General features: G+C 42.0%; 3 protein-coding genes across 7 annotated transcripts; 1 reads left to right on the top strand and 2 right to left on the bottom strand.

Annotated features, from left to right (window-relative positions):
- Window positions 1–638: 638 nt before the first annotated feature.
- On the bottom strand, window positions 639–5,765 carry LOC110980381 (uncharacterized). 3 transcript variants are annotated; one of them, XM_022237003.2, is made up of 4 exons: window positions 5,621–5,765; window positions 3,999–4,158; window positions 3,143–3,259; window positions 639–2,699 (listed from the first exon to the last, which is right to left on the bottom strand). In XM_022237003.2, exons 2-4 carry the CDS (start codon window positions 4,118–4,120, stop codon window positions 2,462–2,464), a joined length of 477 nt encoding a protein of 158 aa, XP_022092695.2. In that variant the 5' UTR covers window positions 4,121–4,158; window positions 5,621–5,765; the 3' UTR covers window positions 639–2,461. The 3 variants fall into 3 exon arrangements, with proteins under 3 accessions (XP_022092695.2, XP_022092696.2, XP_086994761.1); XM_022237004.2 differs by having other exon boundaries at window positions 3,999–4,151; window positions 5,621–5,724; XM_087138635.1 differs by lacking the exon at window positions 5,621–5,765 and adding an exon at window positions 5,267–5,410.
- A 175-nt stretch (window positions 5,766–5,940) lies between these two features.
- LOC110980271 (uncharacterized) lies at window positions 5,941–9,726 on the top strand. Of its 3 annotated transcripts, none has more exons than XM_022236810.2 (3): window positions 5,941–6,065; window positions 6,843–7,836; window positions 8,908–9,726. In XM_022236810.2, exons 1-3 carry the CDS (start codon window positions 6,060–6,062, stop codon window positions 8,985–8,987), a joined length of 1,080 nt encoding a protein of 359 aa, XP_022092502.2. In that variant the 5' UTR covers window positions 5,941–6,059; the 3' UTR covers window positions 8,988–9,726. The 3 variants fall into 3 exon arrangements, with proteins under 3 accessions (XP_022092502.2, XP_022092504.2, XP_022092503.2); XM_022236812.2 differs by having other exon boundaries at window positions 5,941–6,081; XM_022236811.2 differs by having other exon boundaries at window positions 5,974–6,131.
- Window positions 9,727–10,001: 275 nt separating this feature from the next.
- adprh (ADP-ribosylarginine hydrolase) lies at window positions 10,002–19,193 on the bottom strand. The gene is made up of 10 exons (XM_087138634.1): window positions 19,038–19,193; window positions 17,101–17,325; window positions 16,668–16,721; window positions 15,934–16,029; window positions 15,599–15,674; window positions 15,325–15,512; window positions 14,284–14,380; window positions 13,364–13,537; window positions 12,307–12,460; window positions 10,002–11,176 (listed from the first exon to the last, which is right to left on the bottom strand). The coding sequence occupies exons 2-10, from the start codon at window positions 17,252–17,254 to the stop codon at window positions 11,108–11,110; spliced, it is 1,062 nt and encodes a 353-aa protein (XP_086994760.1). The 5' UTR covers window positions 17,255–17,325; window positions 19,038–19,193; the 3' UTR covers window positions 10,002–11,107.
- Between the last annotated feature and the right edge of the window lie 115 nt (window positions 19,194–19,308).

Below are 19,308 nucleotides of genomic sequence, written 5' to 3'. Positions count from 1 at the left end.
CTGTGAGAAAGACTCTGCTACATGTATTTAAAAAAAAAAAGAAAAAAAAAGATATTCCCTCACTCAGACTTTTCCATCACTTCCATCACTGAAGCGTGCAGCAGTGTGCGTATACATGTACACGTATTCAACATTTTCGATTTCTTGAACTCAGGGCCCTATTTCTTGTGCCTAGTTTATCGATTCCTGAAATGGATTTGAAAATGTGAGTTATGTAAATTGTTCAAAAATATGCGTCATTATACTTGTATAGTTCTTGTAATTTGAAACCAATTACTTTCATTTAATAGCGGGGCAGTGGGGCCCGCCGCCCTCGGCGGGGCCGATGCGAGCGGCACCACCTGCTCTTATCGTACATGTAAATCGAAGTGCGCACAACTACCGCACAACACCATATGCAGGTTGCAAATCGTTTGCTTACGATGTCCCATTCAAAAAATGTGGGCTGCCTGGTTCCAAATTTCACCCCCGTTGCGTCAATGCCTACTCTGCAAATGATTTATGGGAATTACTGATCGAGGATGTATGCCATAAGATAGAATCGCACTGTACATGCATAAAAGAACATAAAATCAGCCAAAATACCACTGGAAAGCAATCCACTCCGCTAAAGAGGAAAACATCTACAACGGCTCCAATACTTTTCAATAAAATTCCTTTATTCGCCTGTTTACTAGCCACACAAAGAATTTTAAAATGGCAATTTACAGTTTCTACTTTCACAATTATTGTTGAAACATTTATTGTCATCGTAATTATTCATGTAACACGATTCCAGAAACTTCACTTGAAACACATTTGAAACACCCTTGATTTGGGGGGCTACTACCCTTAAACATTTTAAACTGTTTGCATGTATTGATGTCAGTATAAATTCAGCCTTCCTTTGTATCATTCAGGTTGAAACTCATGAAATGCTCAAATAAGACCCTCCCCACATCCCTTTTAATATTTCTTTTCGGACAATTTCCAACTCTTCAATGGAATTTGGCATGACAAAAGCATGAAAAACATCAGGTTTTTATGTTTCGCATCAATCAAATTATGTAGCTGACCGGAAAAAGAAGGTTCAGCATTTCATTCCTCTTTATTCCACTCTATGAATTCCCCACTTAATACTTTGCTTGTGAATATTTGTCAAGTGAAGCCAACTCTGATTATTTTACCACACTATTAGCTGAGTATACTTTGCCGAAAACGAGCTGAAGAAGGAAAGAATGTGATCTCACGGTAAACGTCATAAAAAAAATGTTACCATCAAACTCAGTCACCTTCACCTGCATAATAATTTCCCAGAAACGGTAGGGTTCTTGCTAGTTCTTGCTACTGCAGCACTACAAGACTTACTTAACTAAACCAGTCTGCCAAACGTAAGAACGGGTGCTCAAAAGTGAAATGATCACCAACATATTAAAGAAAACTTGTGCAAAGAGTTAATTTACTGATTTATTAAGACATGCACACACAGTAACTTAAGAATCAAATTACAGTTGGGGGAGGGGCTAAGAAACCTGTATTATTTCTTAAATAGACCCATGGATGGAAAACCTCTTAGATGGAGAGATTACATTGTACTACTGACTGCAAGCAGAGAGTGGTTCTCCTCTTGCGGCAGAAGAAGGAATATGATGAAACCATGCAGGCAGATCTAGTCAAGCTTGTCCGTTCTTTGGACCGGAGCAGAAAGAAGTGCTGAGATTTGGAGCAGAGTTTGTTGGTGGGCAGTCACACGTATGTACACTGTGCAACCCGTGCGTAGGACCCAGTTGAAAACAATCACAGAGCAGCTTTACAATTTACGCTGAGCCCAAAAAAAAAATCGGCAGAGTATCAATCACAAGCGATATTTATGCCACGACTCTGTGGCTGGTGACCTGTTCTTGCTAAGCAAACATCTGTAGTGCTATGCAAATATTGGCCTTCTTCATAAGAAGGCCATGTTGAATGGAAAGTGAGTTAAATTTTTTTTTAATTTGAGAACCAGAGGATAAAAGTGAAAGGAACAAAATAAAAGTTCATTACAGAATAATGTTATTTATGCTGATGAACATTAAAATTTGTGATTAATAATGTCTAAATGCTTTAAGCAACAGTAACAAAAAAAAGAGGGAGTCATGGAACTAATAATAGTCTGCCATCACCCCACTGACCAGATTACAATGAATAAGAGTCTGGGAACATGATCAAAATGGCTTTCCTTTAAATATATATATCTGAGCTTTAGCTGTGTCCCAAATGGGCTTCCATAGATACAGCTAGGTCTGTCAGCACGTCTCCGCACATTTCCAATGGAGTGAAAACCCAGAGTTAGCTCTAGACATTCGAGTGCGGCCTTATCTCTTTGAAATTGGCCCCTGAATTTGGCCAAGACAGAAAGCACATGGCAAAATGCCCTCCCCTCAAGTTTTTATGCACCCAAGTACCCAAATGGAATCCATTTTCATCCCTCCAAAAAAGAGTGCTATAATGTGAGCCTATCAATGAAGCTCTCAATCTTGTCTTTCTCCATCAGGCCCACAAACTCGCCGGCCACCTTCCCCTCTTTGAACATCACCACCTTGGGGATGGAGCTGACATCATAGTCCATGGCCAGGTCCGTGTGCTGGTCAACGTCCACTTTGGCCAGCTGGACTCGCCCTGGCCGCTCCGACAGGACCTCGTGGAGTCTCGGGGTTAAGGCTTTGCACGGTTTGCACCATCTAAATAGAAATAACGAATATCCAAGTTGGTGAATTGTTTCAATGTGCATCTGTCTCACCTATTATTTCTGTACTGTCATGACATAAGAAATCTGAAAGTTATTTTATGTCCTGGCAAGGTGGAAAACACATTTATGCACTTATCTTATGTCCAACATCATGTTACCTTCCACAGTTTTGTTTTGGGGGAGACGAGGGTGATAGGATTCATAAAAAAAAATCTTTTTAGAGAACTTTAATCCAACAATAAACCCAGTCATGTTTATATTTGAAAATGTTTTCTTTCACTTTGGTGGTGTTGCATTTGGAGGCACAGGTTCACATTTGAGCAATAAATCCAAAACACAGAATCTTTTAAAAAGCAAAAAAAAAGTTTTGAGAAATCTACAGCTCCAGAGCTTGTTGACAATATTACTGTGACAGGGATTACACAATGCACTCACGTTGCATAGAAGTCGACTACTGTTGGCATTTTGCTGTTAATAACTTTCTGATTAAAATCCTCGGTACTCTGTACAGTGAACTCTTCATAGGGAGGAGAATCTGCAGATGAAAGGTGCCTGAAAAAAAAAATCAAACACACATCAAGGCTTAAACATCTCAGATTACTGCTTATCTTCTTATTCCTCACAAGCTGGAAACCCAAAATTCTAATTTTGAGCCTCTGCTTTTGCAAGAGATGTTTCAGTTGACTTGTCAATCTGTAGAACCAACACAATGGCAACTAATGTCACACTTTGGTTAACCATACAAGAATGTACTGGCTAGACATAAGCCACAGTATAACCGCCGATTCCGACACTTAACGAGCCAGTACTGGTGAATGATGACATCGCGCACAAAATTCAAACAGTCACATTTTACCACGGGATACTGGTGGCCGCCAGACTTGGACCCTGTGAGGCTGTTTCATCTAGGGACAGTTGATGACTTGCGTTGGATTGTGACATAAACTGTGTGAGAAAGTCCCTCACTTTAATTGACTGGCTATTGCACTCTGGCACTAAGCAGGATTCCTTACCCACAATGCTGAGGTAATAGAGTCCGTGGATTTACATAGGGAAGAAGAGGCAAAAGGTTAAGAATAATGATGCATGACAAGTCACATGGACTAAGTTCTACTACTACTAGACAAGGTCCGCTCAAGTTTGACATTCTTCTGCATGAAAGCCACTTCACCACTACAAACAAGGCTAAAGCCATTCAAGGTCCCAAAACACCAATAAGAACAATATAAATTTTTTTTTCTATTGAAGAGTAGCAGATTGCGTATGAACAGTGACAGTGAAGAAGTCTTACCTGTGTTGCCCTGCAACTGCATTGTTCCTGATTCCCGTCATGGCTGATGGAGTCACCGACCTAAGCTGACATTGCCTTGCAGACAACAAGGCACTTGTTAGCACCCTCAACCGAAAGGCCATCTTGCTCAAATTCAATTTTAGTCCACGAGTGCTTTAAAGTGAACAAAAAATAGATAAAATAAAACATGGGTTTTAAACCTTGTACATCCCAGAATGATACGCATATTTAAAGTTGAGTGCTGGTCAGAAAAGTGTAAACATACGTCCCACACCAAAGCCACTGCAACTGACTTCTGGGTGGATGCATGCATCTACGTGTGCATTCATCTTTAGGGATTCTAAAAATGCTTGAATCAACGTCAACATGTTCCACACACTCTGCAATAGTCGTAATAGATTGGATGAGCCAGCTGGTATCTAAAATAACACAGTGCATGAGCACATTAAGCTGGTAAAAACAACTTTTCAATCTTAAAAAAGGAATGTACACGACAGCATGTACAATGTTCCATCTCATCATTGTCAGCAGTATGACAGCTTGACCAATCACAATGCAGCTCCTATCTCCTGTTGCCTGTTCCATATTAGTCATTAGTATAGATGTGATTAGGCAATCATAGCTCAGCTTCCATTTGTAGGTGACAATAAAACAAGAAGAAAAAGACAAGGGCCGCACTGTGATTGGTCATGCTGACATCGATGACAGATCGAGTAACTTGGACTCTTGCTTCGTAGAGTCCAAGTTATCACCTGACCACGTCTAAATGTTTTTAAAAGGCATTTCATAGAGTCAAAGCAACTCAGTATAGCAGTAGATGGGAGAAATACTAGTAAATTTAACCATTTTAATGAAACAGGGCTTATAAGGTGAATAGTCCTCCCCAGCAGACATGTGACCTGAGTTTGGTTTTTTTCAGACCAATCTCGTATAGTTGTAATGGTTTGCATATAAGGTGTTCATATTAAGCGGTGTCAGTCTCGGGCCTACAGTACAGGGCAGCGCAGACATCCAGGATTCTCGCAAAGTGGCAGGTACCGCACTGGTGAAAACAGTGACCATGGCAACGTACCCACACACCCACCAGTCCGAGGATCGGGTTACACAATCTTTTCTTTGATCAGTACGTATGCGCGCGCTCGTTGCGGTTGTTTTCATAGGCGCAGTGTGGTTGCTATCAGCAAGTCTGTGAAACTCCCGGATGTCCGCACTGCCCCATTCATTTGATATTTTGAGCCATGATAAAACAACAATTTTGGTAAACTTACAATGAAAACCAATCATAGGAATATCAGACGTGTTCCAGCATGTCACTTCACTTTCACTTTATTTTCCATATGAAACGTTTCATAGTAACATTACAAGAAAACCTATGAAAAAATTTGCAGTCATGACAGTTGGAAACTTGTGATAACTATCTAAATATTTTTCATTTCACCAATAGAGGGCGCTACAATGATTGCCCATAAAAATTGAAAGGCTCAAGTCAAAAGGAAAAAAATTGAGTAACCACACTCAAAACTATTCTGGTTACTTCAATTGATCACAATGGGTCCATTATCAATATCTGTATCAACACCTTGCCGACAAACCAAGACATTCTGCAAGAATTTCCGACTTACCATTAGCATTACCAAGACAGAAAAGTGCAGTAGGCTTGACGTGCACGTCCACTTGCCCTTTTCGAGTTGTGTGGGCTTGCGATAGCGTGCGCACCGCGCGCTGTCAGTCTAGTCACGGTCAACCATAGTATTGGTACAGTGCACCGCAAGACACAGGATACTAGACTTTAGCTTTTTCCTTACATTTCCGAAAGAGAAATTAGATGGATTTTTTCCTTGTCAGAAACAAAATGTAAATATTTAGAATAAACTGCCGTTTTCAAATTAAATTTGTTTTTGTGTTGAAAATCCATGATTGTAGAAATTACTGAAAAGAATTGTTGACAGAGGATGGGGATTCCCTTAGCAACATCCTAGCAACAGCGCGGCAGACTCGGTTACATCCCGGGCTTAAATTTCACGCTTCCTTCGATCGAGCACGGCGGAGACGGGACACCAAATGCTCGTGAGAATTTGGCGGAGTGAGAGATATGTTGCGGTTTTATAAATATAATATAGCATATTTACACTGGTAAACTATCAGAAACTTTCTTCTCTTTGATAATAATTAAATGGACAAAATGAAACGAACGCGGTGTGAATTCTAGAAAAGTAGAACTTGGAAGATTCTTTTACTTTTTTAGTTCACATCATGGAGGTGATTCTACCTCCATGGTTGACATGGTTCACTTGTTTTGGAACACTCACTTGTCATGCTGACAGGGCCTACATTGGCCTTACTCTTTTTAGCAAACGGGACGGAGTTCCATACAAGGACATCACTCGACAACTTGCTTGTGCACACGCACTATGAGACTGGCATGACTGGTCTGAAAAATGTTAACTTGTTTGTTTTCAAACAAGTTAATAAATCATAAATGCGTCAACATTTTCCTTCAAAATTTGTTGTGGCTTTCCAATGCACTGGCTAAACCTAACGGTTATAAAGTAGGCCTAGGCCTAGTAACTTGGCCTACAACTTATGCATGCTAAGGGAAAATTATGGACAGATTGGGCTATGGAACTCTCACCTTTCCAGAACATGTATTTTAAAAGCTTTTTTGAGCCAGCATTGATATTATTTATTTTACAATGCCAATGCAGCACAAAAAGGCCTGTCTTACGACAGCAATTTCCCCCCTTGTGTTCATTGCATTCGGAAAAGAAATGGATGGCAGGGACCACAGTTATTTAATTTTGAGTGATAGACCCAGCCTGACAGATTAAATTACTTCTTCTTTAGGTGAAAAGAGAGAACAGTGTGAACAACATGGCAGCAGCAGCAGTGGATCTGAGAGCAAAGCGTACCAAAGCCGTTGCCCCACGTAGTCTGTTTGGTACTGTTGTGGAGATCAAGGACAAGAAGGCTTTGGCCGAGACAGAGAGAGCTCAACCGCTCCCCAAACCCATCAAACCAGACAGGTTGGCCCCTTACAGAGACCCCAAGGCGGAGGACATCATGAGAGCTGAGGCAGAGGAATTAAACAGGCAGATCCACAAGGCTAAATACGCCAAAGGGAACCTTGAGGAGACCCAGCTGAATGCCATCCACTTCAGTCCTGACGAGAACACCATCAAAGGCTCAATTCCGGACGGCGCTCTCACGTTCACCCCAAAGGGACATTACAGCCCGTACCAGAATGATGTCAAACACAACCCTCGCGACATAGCCCTTGGGGAGCAATTCAACAGACTGGGCTTGGATCAGAAGATGGATTATAACTATGACAGATTTCGTCGGCCGGCGACAAACTCCAAGTTTGAACAGGCTGGGACTGTGTTGGGAAAAGGAGGCTTGTTTTCGTACAAAGGAAAGAGTTTTGCGACCGTGGGCGGAATGCCCAAAAGCAGGACTGGTACCGATGGGCTTGCTCCTGTGGAATCCCCTAATAATAAGGCGCGGTCCGGGATTTTCTACATACCCCCCAACATCAGGCACACCTACGGGGACAGTCTGTGTGACCAGCTCCTTGAAAACAAAGAGGAGTTCCGCAAGTCCCTAGAGGCAAGGCTGCCAGAGAGACGCCGCACTGCTGCTCCGCGATCGCCAGTCCATATCGAGATCAAATCAGAGCCTCTCTACGACGCGCTGGGCAATGCACTGAGGCAAGACATTTTCAACGGAGTGTCGCATAGCCATATCAAGAGCTTGAACACCAGTTCCTACACTGAGGATGTTCCCGCCAGATCCACAGAGACGTATCCACCCACATTTGGAGTGCAAAGAAATGCTGACAGTAAGTCATTGCCATTTGCAGTTGTAAAGACTGATCCAATTAACCCCGCCCATGGGCACTTAACACATGCTTTCCTGAAATGCCACACTGCATGGTCCAGCTGCAGGTGCATATGGTTGCATTTCTCAAGTATGCACCCATAGAAAGCAGTGCACATTAGAGAGAGATAGCGCTGCCCGGTGGTGCCCCGGAAGCGAATGGCTGTGTATGTTTTGCTGGACATTCAAGATATAGCCCTATGATCACTACGTTTTTATGTCAATTTTTTTCACCCTCCCCTCCCCGAAATTCCCCAAGCAGAAGTAAATGCCGGGCACAGACCAGGTCCAAATGTAGCTGCCTGCCCCCATGCAAGATAGGCCCACAAGTCAGAGGTTTTTGTGAATGAAATAGCTTGGGGTGAAAGCCACAAATCCCAAGTGTTTGAGATATAAAGTTCTGCAGTGGGTCCAGAGTATGGGACCACGGCAATATTGAGCTCGCGTCCAAAAATGCACCGATTTAATAGAATGCACCCATGTGTGCATGCATTCATATAGTACTTTAATGCACGCATGTCTGACATGACTGATACATGTACACCAGAATGCACACAACTAGGTCTGCTGTGCTTAAATCAATTCTATGGGCTGCAAGCTGGACCAAGAGAGGGCGCTATTTTCTTGCAAAGAAGGCTCCTTTGGTCGGAACTGAACTTAGCTGGTTCACGAATGACTAGGAAATGGTTGCACACGTCATGGTTGCATCGCTACCAACAGAATGAACACTCCCGACCAACACGGCTCTTTTCAACCGATTAGGGAGCACTTCTGCTCAAGGCGGATAGACCCCATATGAGCCGATTCACACAGTAGGCATTTTGAAATGTGAAGAGGGATGCCTCTGCACCAGGGATTTAGTTCTCAAGGAGAAGCTACCCCAGTGTACCAAACTCCCCTCCAAAAAAACCAGGAATAGAATTCACCCACAGTCTCATCACACCGAAGAAAAACTCATTTCCTCAAAACTAACCAAATGAGATATGAAACAAAACTTCTGATTTGTTCCCCTTTTCAATTTGTGTCCATTCAGGTAAATGGAATGAAGATAATGTGCTCAGGCAACGGATGAAGAAGCGATGGGATGCCATGATGCAGAGCAACAAGGAATAGATGAAGTAAAAAGGATCAAGGCAAGGCAACTGCACCTTTTGTCCAAAATGTTGACCTATGATAACCTTATTCAAAAACTGACGCATTTCTTTACTGAATCCCCTAAAGACAGACTGTTGAGATACTCCTAAGCTTTACGGTAAGATGCTGCACTGTGGCAGAACAGTTCAGTTACGACACGTTGTTCACAGCAGGTGAAAACTGTACAAACATATTGGACTGTTCCAGAACTTAAGTTTGCTCCAAGTTACAGCAACATTGCATTGAGTGTGGGGCATACACATGTAGATTTACAACGTAAAGCATACAAAGTGAACAAAAATATACAGTGGATTCCCAGTATAAAGAACAGTTGTAACACAATACTTTTGGACAGAGTAAATTTTGCAAATCCCAACTTGATTTCTTCTTTTGTTTCTTGTTCCCTTCCTCTTATAACAAAGTCCTGGTTATAGCGAAGTAATGTGTCTGGCCCCTGCAATTTTGTTGCAACAAGAGTTGACTGTACAAGACATACACACCATCACAGAACAGATGCAGTTGTTTGATTTCCAAGTCGTAGATGTATTTTCAATTCTACATTTATTGCATTCTAATGTATACACTGTACAATATTTCATTACATGGTGTAAATTCCATTATAATTATGCAATACCTGTACTTTGTATAAAAAGCAGTTGTTTTATTCCAACATTACACTATTTTTCTATGTACAAAATAAATGTTCAAATGTTTCCAACTACTGTGTACATAAAGATGTCTTTATTGTACAAGTGTTTCCATACTAAAAATTGCACATAAATGAATCTACTGTAAGGTGATTAAACACTACAGAGTTTGCATGCTATATTCAGCATCTAACAAATGAAAGTTTCCATCAACGGTGAAACATTTTTGAAAAAAAATAGACTGCCGCTTCCCTAAAATTTTATAAATCTATTCCGCTAACCTAACAAAATCATCCCAACAATTCCCTGACAAGTGGTTCGTTGGTTATACAATAAAATTATACTGGATGAACAATCAATGAACATTTTCATAAATTGAACATAAACGTTACACAATTATGCCTAAAAGTGGAAAAAGTTGACATAATCATAGACCCTGATTTTTATTGGGAAAAATTTAAACATGGTGTGGCTGTCAAGATTGTTTGTCAATGAGTCCTCACAGCATTGCTTTATACACAAAAGAATGACTAAAAAACATTTCAGTATAAATTACTTGGGTTGTGCCACAAGGTGTTTACAACTGAACCATAAGAAATTTGCATAGGAATCACTTTCAGGTTAAATAATTCAAATGTAAAGTTTTACTCCTCAGGAGAATATCGAAGTAGGTCACAATCCTCAATCTAACTCAGTCTTGATCTTGAAATGCTGAAAAAAAAACACCTAAAGTAATTAATTTAATGCATTCCACACTCCCTGGTCACTACCAATGACCGCACTTGAAATACTCTTAAATCTTCCCACTCTACGGTTCTATCCTCAACTTCCAATGAAATAAATGAGTTAAAAGAACGTGTGACTTTAAACAAAATACATGCATGTTCAACGCATCTGTGACTGCCAACCATGAGTACCTGTATACATGCATGCATACTGACAGTTGTACAATGTGCCATAATGGATTCTGCCACCAAGATCATACTATACATGGGCCGTTTTCCAATACTCGACTTCGGCTCCATCTCAGGCTTCAACTGTTTTTTTACTAGCTGACTTTGAAGCTGTAAGCGCAGTAATCAGTCTAATAGTGCCACAGAACGTCAAACATGTCAAATAAGATGCTAGAAAGCCAACAATTACAGTAATCCAATGTAATTTAAATGCTTCAGGCCCACAATTGGGGATTGGTTTTGGGAACGAAGCCTGAGACGGAGGCGAAGTTCAGTATTGGAAAACGGCCACATACTCGAGGTTCATCAAAGCCTTTTGTATTGTGAGCTTAACAAACTGCATGTACATGTAGTGTTTCCGATAGTGCAAGAGCACCTACTCAAGAAACCTGGGGGAATAAACATGTAATAGCTGAAGGGTGTACCAGAAATTTTGTGCGCATGTGTAAGTGGCAAAATTATTGTGGCCAGAAATAATATTGAAAACGAATTAGTTTGACTACTGTGGATGGCTGAGGTCGTAGAGTTTCTGTGCCAGCTCTTCCAATCTAGATCGGTACTCCAAATCCTGAAATGGAAACGGAATGAGAATTCTGACAAAATGAACTGGTGAATCGGCACAGAACTTTATGGAATAACGATACGTTTTTTCAAATCTTAGCTTCGACTTCATCTACAACTGCATCATGAGCTCCACAGCTGGTTTAAATCATTGCCGTTGGACACTATCAATTGTTTGATGTTTCTGAGCCCCACAGTAACAAAGGTGAGATTTGTGGGGGGGGGGGCACTGGGGGGTGTAAACCTTGTCAAGGAGGTGCTGAAAGCAAATGAACTGCAGCTTCTACAGAGGCTGTCTGCATTTTGAAAATTGCGCCACCGTTTCTGTGATATGAGAAATGATGGTGCACTCGGGCTTGAATGTTCAAATTCGGGATATTCAATTCATAAAATTGCAGCCTCAAGAGAGAGAGACTATGACAAAGACTTAAAGACCTTTAATGCTGCAGCTTGGCTCACCTTATAGCGGTTTGGGTAACCTATTCTTACCTAATACTAGTGTTTGGTTGCCCTTCCAGACTGTAGGGATCACCCCATCAGCACCCACTCTCACTTTACATGTACTGGTTTACGGTTACCCCTCCAGACCGTAGGGATCCCCACCACCACCACCACCAAATCTCACCTTATAGTGGTTTTAAGTTACCCCTCTATACCGTAGGGATCCCCCAACCGGCATCCAATCTCACCTTATAGTGGTTTTAAGTTACCCCTCTATACCGTAGGGATCCCCCAACCGGCATCCAATCTCACCTTATAGTGGTTTTAAGTTACCCCTCTATACCGTAGGGATCCCCCAACCGGCATCCAATCTCACCTTATAGTGGTTTTAAGTTACCCCTCTATACCGTAGGGATCCCCCAACCGGCATCCAATCTCACCTTATAGTGGTTTTAAGTTACCCCTCTATACCGCAGGGATCCCCCAACCGGCACCCAATCTCACCTTATAGTGGTTTTAAGTTACCCCTCTATACCGTAGGGATCCCCCAACCGGCATCCAGTCTCACCTTATACTGGTTTTAAGTTACCCCTCTATACCGTAGGGATCCCCCAACCGGCATCCAATCTCACCTTATAGTGGTTTTAAGTTACCCCTCTATACCGTAGGGATCCCCCAACCGGCATCCAATCTCACCTTATAGTGGTTTTCAGGGACCCCCTCCATACCATACAGAACCCCCCACCAACAACAAGCAATGGCACCGGTGGAGTCGTTATCACCTCCGTGCAGTACGCCGCGAAGACACATCTCCTTCCAGGAATCTCCTGCTCCTAGCAAAGCATCGTATCTGAATCACAGAATGAGATTAGAATTCAAAGATTCACACATGTACTTATTACATAAACAAAAACACTGGTTCAAAATGTGAACTAACAGAAAACAAATTATTTAATTTACATTATATAAACCCAGGTCATTAATTACACAGGTAGAACTCCAGATCCTTATTTTCATATTACATACATGTGCAAAAACAAAACAAAAAAGAAAAATGTAAAAATTTTAAGAGGAGAACCATGTGGCATATTGGACACCTTAATGCTGACAAGGTCTTTACAATGTCATGGGCCACAAGTTGAACCATGAGAGGGAACTATTCCTTTACAACGGAGGCTCCTTTGGTCGGAACTGAACTTTGCCGGTTCACAAAAGACTAGGAAATGCGCGCATCTACCAGCAAAATGAACACTCCCGACCAAAGCAGCTCTTTTCGACCAATGAGGGGGTGCTTCTGCTTGAGAGACAAAACAGGGACTTTGTATTATCAGTACTGGAATACAAAGAATTCAAAGATTTAGGGCCTAAAAACCTTCCTCATTAGAAGCAGGATGTTGCAGTAACAGAGCTCTTATTCATAGATTTGGACTGTCTTTAATTGCTTTTTGGGAGGTGTTTTCCTGGGTTTATTTCGGTCTACCGTTGATTATTAGTTTTCAAACTTTGCAGAAAATGAACAGGATGGCACATGCAAAAAAGCAGAAAAAAATCCACGAAAATTTATTGTTTACTAAATGACAGAATTCTTTCATAACTTGTCTATTGTTGAATGTAACTAAAGAGGTAAATATTAACTTCGGACATTTGAGTTTCAGCATAGAAGTTAACGTCACACTGGCTGCAAGAACCCTAGCTGAGAAGGTGAATCAGCCACAAAATCTGTGGCAATTTGAGATGCTACCGATCAACTCACGCGATCATAGGGGCATCGTGGCCGCTAGCTCCTCCCCAACCGGCATAGCTGACCGACTTGTAGAACTCATCTCTCTCTTTGACGCCATACTGCTCGGGGAATTTGGGATCGCTGTTGCCGTCGGTTAGACCACGCAGCTTCAGGAAGCTCTTCCATTGCGCCTCAAAGTAATTCCTGCAATATGCACAGTAAACAAAAAATAGTAATTCAAATCCCCAAAGTAACAAATCTATATACCAGGCAAGATATGGGACGGAGGGGTAACCCCCCTTACCTGTCCAATCCTTTACCTAACACGTCCCCCGGTTACCTAACACGTCCCCCCTAGAAGTCTATAAAAAATTCCTGAGATTCCGATCAAACAATGACCAACACAAAGGCGGGGGGGTTCTCTCCGTCCAATATCTTGCTTCAAATGCAAATCTAACATTTGAGTGTGGTTTCATGTTGTACCTAGATCATTATAAACAGCTGTACATCCCTACAATACATTACATGTGCCAAAACAGGAGTTCTCTTCCGCGGTATATAGAAGATCCACTCCACTGTGATAGCAAATATTTCTATTTCTGAACTTGTAAGCCACACGAGGACTTATTCAGGTGAGAATTTATTCAGGCAATGCAGAAATTTTCTAAGGATTCATTCAAGCATTGTACAAAATAACGTAACATTTTTCAGTGGGAAGAATTTTGTTCAGTGATGGAAGCTAGTGCTCCGCTGCACTAGGCAAAGATAGGCGGAACATTAACACTTAACCTGTCAATTCAAGAAATAACTCCTACCGTTCCTCTCAAAATCTGCTATTTCTATTTTATCTCAGGGTGCAGAACTGGGTGAGACTTATGTTAGACTTCACGAGTAAAGAATCCAATCAAGTCAACATGCTAACGAGGTAGAGCCACTGACAAATTGCTTACCATTTCTCCTTGTTTTCTGGCACGTCCCGGCCCACTGACTCGACGTACTCCCTCGCTTTGGGGAGGGTAGCCATCAGGCCTGCTCCCCACTCCCGCACTTTTGAAGGAAATAACAATAGGCTAGCAGACATATTGGTTAAGCATCCAATTGGCTCTATCTTACAAATGTTTCAAGAAACTCTGTCTGTACAGCCGCTATTTGACGAGGGTTACTTTTATCCCAGGTTGAGCCTGGAAGGGACTGAGGCATTGGAGATCATTGAAAAGCTACGCACGATTGATGCTTCCAATAACTGACGAATGTCAAATACTTTGGCCAGCCTGACGACAAAGCGTACAGAACCTTAACTTGTGTTTACTACACTTGAGTAAGCAAAGGTAATTCACAATCACAATTGAAACACTAAAGATGAGTCAGGTTGGTGTAGTGGTTCTGTCCTCGCCTTCCGCCTCTGCGGCCCAGGTTCGAATCCCAGCCCCATTCCACATCTGGACTGGGTTTTCAGTCCCTACTTGATTCTGTGGATTTCACCCAGAATATTCCTCTAGGGTTTTCCTCCCACCTCTAGAATTGTTACTGCTTCTCGCCATCTCCTCTCTACAGGTTTCTTCAGGCTTTGTAAGATACAGCGCCTAGGGCACTTCTGAGGAGTCCCTGGCGTCATTACCAGAAATGATTAATAATAACAATAATAATAAATACTCACTTCAGAGTCCTGATGCAACGATACTCAGTACAATTTTGTACATATTTATTTGTTTGGGGTTCTACATTTTTGTCCGATCACCCTGTATTAAAGTTGGACCATCCTTTGGGTGAAAACAACAAACCCTTTTATTTTGTTTAATTTTTACAACCCATGAAAGTGGGTTGAGTCTAGCCCAGGCAAGATCTTTTTTTCAGATTTTGATATTTCAAGAGCTTGAGCAGCACAATGTGTAGCTGTACACAGATGTACACTTCCTATGCAAGCATTTAATAGTACACAGCGCTCAATTTAAGAAAAAAAACTCAAATGCAAGACTGTAGAATCAACTCACCCAGTTTCCCCTGCACTGCATAGGATGTGAACAGTGCACCGGCCAAACTTCCCAGGTACCCCGTGGGATGGTTGTGCGTCATGCGGCCGCTCTCCACAGCAACCGCCACCAGGTCAGAGAGCTGCTCCGGCCGGGGATACCTCAGGCCGATGCACATAGACCGCATGGCAGCCCCACAACCCCCTGCCCTGAATATAAATAAAGGAATTTAATATGCATATTAGTTGAATATATCAATAAATAAGCAGATCAGAAAAAAAGTTTTGACACTTACCTGTTGTTGAATGGAATCACGTATCCCCCAGCCTGGTGTGGTTTTAAGAGATGAATTGCATTTAATGTTGTTCCACCTGAAGAATGAGACATGCGAGTCAACCATCAACAATTCTCCAAGAGCTTCAGCTGACTGGTACTTGCACTTAACTTTCTGTCCCTTTCTGCCGGCAGAGGCTTAGTTACAGAGCGTAGACTATGTGCCCACATTTCTGCTTCATGAGAGGCGGAGCCAGAAAATTAAGGCCCAGGATGTCAGAATAAAGCAGATTCATAGGCTGATTTACACTGAACTGAAAACCGCTAAGCAGAGGCCTGAAGAATTTGAACGTCTACCTGGAGCTCGGCCACTCATGTCTTTGCTTCCCTCGATGTAGCGTGCAGCCAATTCTAAAAATAGCTCCTCTCCCACAGGTTTGTTGGTAGCAAGTGCTACAAGATCAGGTTAACGGAAGTAAAAAAAAGAGTCAAAGCTCATGACCAATATGCAAAATTCAAATAAGTTGTTGCAATTTTTCAACTTAGACTAATCGAATCAACACGACTTCCTCTACACTGAAGTAAAACTGAGGGGTAAATCACTGAGTAAGAACAACTTTTCCCAAATCTATCCCAAGACTGCCCCCAGGCCTCCCCAATTTGAACAAGACAAAATAAAGCATTCTTAACCCTAACACTCCCAAATCCTCCAATTTCAATACGATTTTACATACGCCCTAGGGGGTTAGGGTTTAGATCCCCACATCACAAACTGAGAACCAGTGAGAGTCTCTCTGCAAACTGGACCCACTTAACACCAGTATGTAGAGGGTAATCACTGTTGCTCTCCCATAGCCTTCAAAATCCACAAGGATGTTTTGGAGGATTTTGCAGGATGGTGGAAGGTGGTACCCAATCACTGTTACTTCTCACGGGCCTGGGTACACCTCCAGACAATTCAGATAAAATACAGACTCCATGGTTTCTTCCACACAGTGATGGATTTTGTGGGATTCAGGTGATTCCATTCATAAACATAGTCAAAAGTTGAACATCTTGAAAGAATTTATGGAACGATGAAACGTGCTTACCCTGCGCAGTTGCAATGTGCAAGACTGTATCATCGCTGACTGGCCATCCAGGCACTGCACAGCAAGACAGAGAAAGATTGCTTCTGATTGAGAAACTTTTTTAATGATGTTCATGCTTTCTGGCCACATATGGACACCATCCTCCTGAGACAATTATCTGGACCCATCAGCCAAAGGTAATATCTGGAGCTCAAGGATTTGAAATGTACTTCCGAAGCTTTTCTTAAAATGTACTGAACATACACGTAGATAGCAGTACATCAAAGGTACAAACTATGACTTTTTGTCACTCTAGTCTGCATTTTGGGAAATGTTAAGAGCCTTGTGGAAATAAAATACAAACATGTGATAATTTCTCTAAACATTGATGTTCACATCTTCTTTGTAAAAGGGAATATTCAGAAGGGACAGATTTTGATTTATTATTACTCACAAGAAATTTTCAATTGTGGGAGTCCACCAAACTTCTTGAGATCTTTGTGGATGTCTTCGCCGACGAAGGAAAATTCCCACTTGCCGGAGCGGTAGCCCATTGCATCACCCACTCCACTGAGCACCATGGCTGCCTTGTAACGAGATGCAAGCATTTTGTGCAGGGTTGACTCCTGACAGTTTGTCAGACTGCATGTGCAGGTGTGGTTATTCTTAGCTTTCAAACCTGTGAGAGAATTGTGCACAAAAAAATTCATAAATCTGCAGCGTTGCAGTCAAGTCCATCACAGGACCAGTAATACGTGCTTTCACAGGACTGGGCATGAGAAAAAAGAAAGAATGCAAATAATCAAAAGAGGTTAGAATTTAACACGTATTGGTGATATGAGCTCATCTCAAGGCTTAAGACTGGCTTTGGAATGGAGGAGCAACCAGAAAGAGGTCAATATGCAAACGTCACTTGACACCCCATGCATAAACCCTTCGAAACTGGTCTGAAAAACGTTTTCTAAGCAATTGGTATTTTAGTCCTACATGTAAACTGAACTTTTCTAAACATGTTTTTGCTTTCTGATGGAACTGGGGTCCGTATATGGAATTCTTTCTGAACAACCCAATCATACCAATGAGAATATGGGCAAAGGTCAATGGGGGACGGGGCTTTGAAATCCGACGCAAGAAGCGCTGTTTTTGTTTTTTAAAACGGCGCCACCCATGGTCAGCATAGAAATATCACAGGCCCCGTTTTCAAGGCACCATCCATTGGAAAATATACGGTTTTGGAAAGCTTTAGGGTGCTCATATGAAAGTCCAAACTCTGAGGAATATGCCGGTGTAAGTAAAATTGTTGAGTCATTCTCATTTCGGAAGATATTAGGAGTCAAAGTTTGTGACAATCCTGCAGTTTGGATTTCAGGCATTTAAGACATGCCTTGAAGTAGGGCTGTGGTGGCGACAGATAAGAGACAGATAGGGGTACGCCATACCCTCCTCCACAAATACACCCCCACACAATGCACACACTAGCTCTACTAAGCAGGTTGGGGACCAAACCACAAACTAGTGATGATGCCAGACTATGCATGCGCCACTCGTGATGATGACGTAATTTTTAAACTATTATTAGATCACAGTTCGCAGATAACATCGATCTCTTTATCGGCCAGAAACTTCAAAACAAATTCCTCTGATTGATCAATTTTACAGGAAGCATTCTACCCAAGATCTAAATGAAACTTTCCTTTCATTTGGTATCTATAAAAGCGGATCGAGGAGATTTTTTGGTCAAATCTTGCACTGGATGTGTCGAGTTCGGTGGGCAGGCGAGTCCAACTGAAAACATTTACGCAAAAAAAATGAAGCTTTGCCGGAGTTTACTTTATGCATGAAAATGTTGCCATTATAAATCTCCATCGATTCATCGAGGCAGATTTTATGTTTACCATGGCGATTTTCCAAAATAGCGATCGAAAACAATTTTGACATAGACTCCAACAGTCACGGCAACGGTGGCCATGTTTTCTGCCGGCAATTCAAATCTCGTTATTTTCTCAAAATCGTGGGGGAAAATTACATCATTATCACGTGACCTGATGAAAATGACGTCATTGCCACTTGAACTGGCGACATAAGCAGGAACTAGGGAAGTCGCTAGATTGTGGTTTGGTATGTTTGGTCCCCGACCTGCTAAGTGGAGCGTTAGTGTTGCTCTTTTTCGATTTTGGACGAGATTGGCGGTCAGTATGACCATGGAGGTAGAATTCTACCTCCATGGTATGACGATCCCGTCTACAATCGAAAAAGAGGAATACTAACGCCCCACTTTAATAGCAGAATTACCCACACACCATGTAAAGTAGGGAGGTCATGACCCATGCCATAACTCCCTGCAGAAGTGAACGTCGCAAAAAGTCTTTTAGGAATTAGGCCTACGCCTACCTCTTTCGCTGAATGTGGTCTCAATCACACTCGATTTCTCCACAGCTTGTAGAATGTAATATGTTGAATGTACGTGTATCTGTACGATAACTAGGCCTACGAGCAACTATTCAAGATGTGGCACACGTTTTTATGCACGTTGACGTGCAAACCTACAGCTACTTTAAAGTTGGGCGGCGGCGGCATGGATCTCATTTCCTGAATTCCCCGATCTCTGTCGATGGAGGGCGCACTAATTTCAGCAACTTTTAAAGTTCGTGTACGTACACAT

Source organism: Acanthaster planci, linkage group LG07 (genome assembly GCF_054643075.1).
Source record: "Acanthaster planci isolate LZ-2023a linkage group LG07, COTS_SCS, whole genome shotgun sequence".
NCBI lineage: Eukaryota > Metazoa > Echinodermata > Asteroidea > Valvatida > Acanthasteridae > Acanthaster > Acanthaster planci.
Note: the sequence above shows the minus strand (reverse complement) of the source record. Positions and strands in the feature narration are given on the sequence as shown.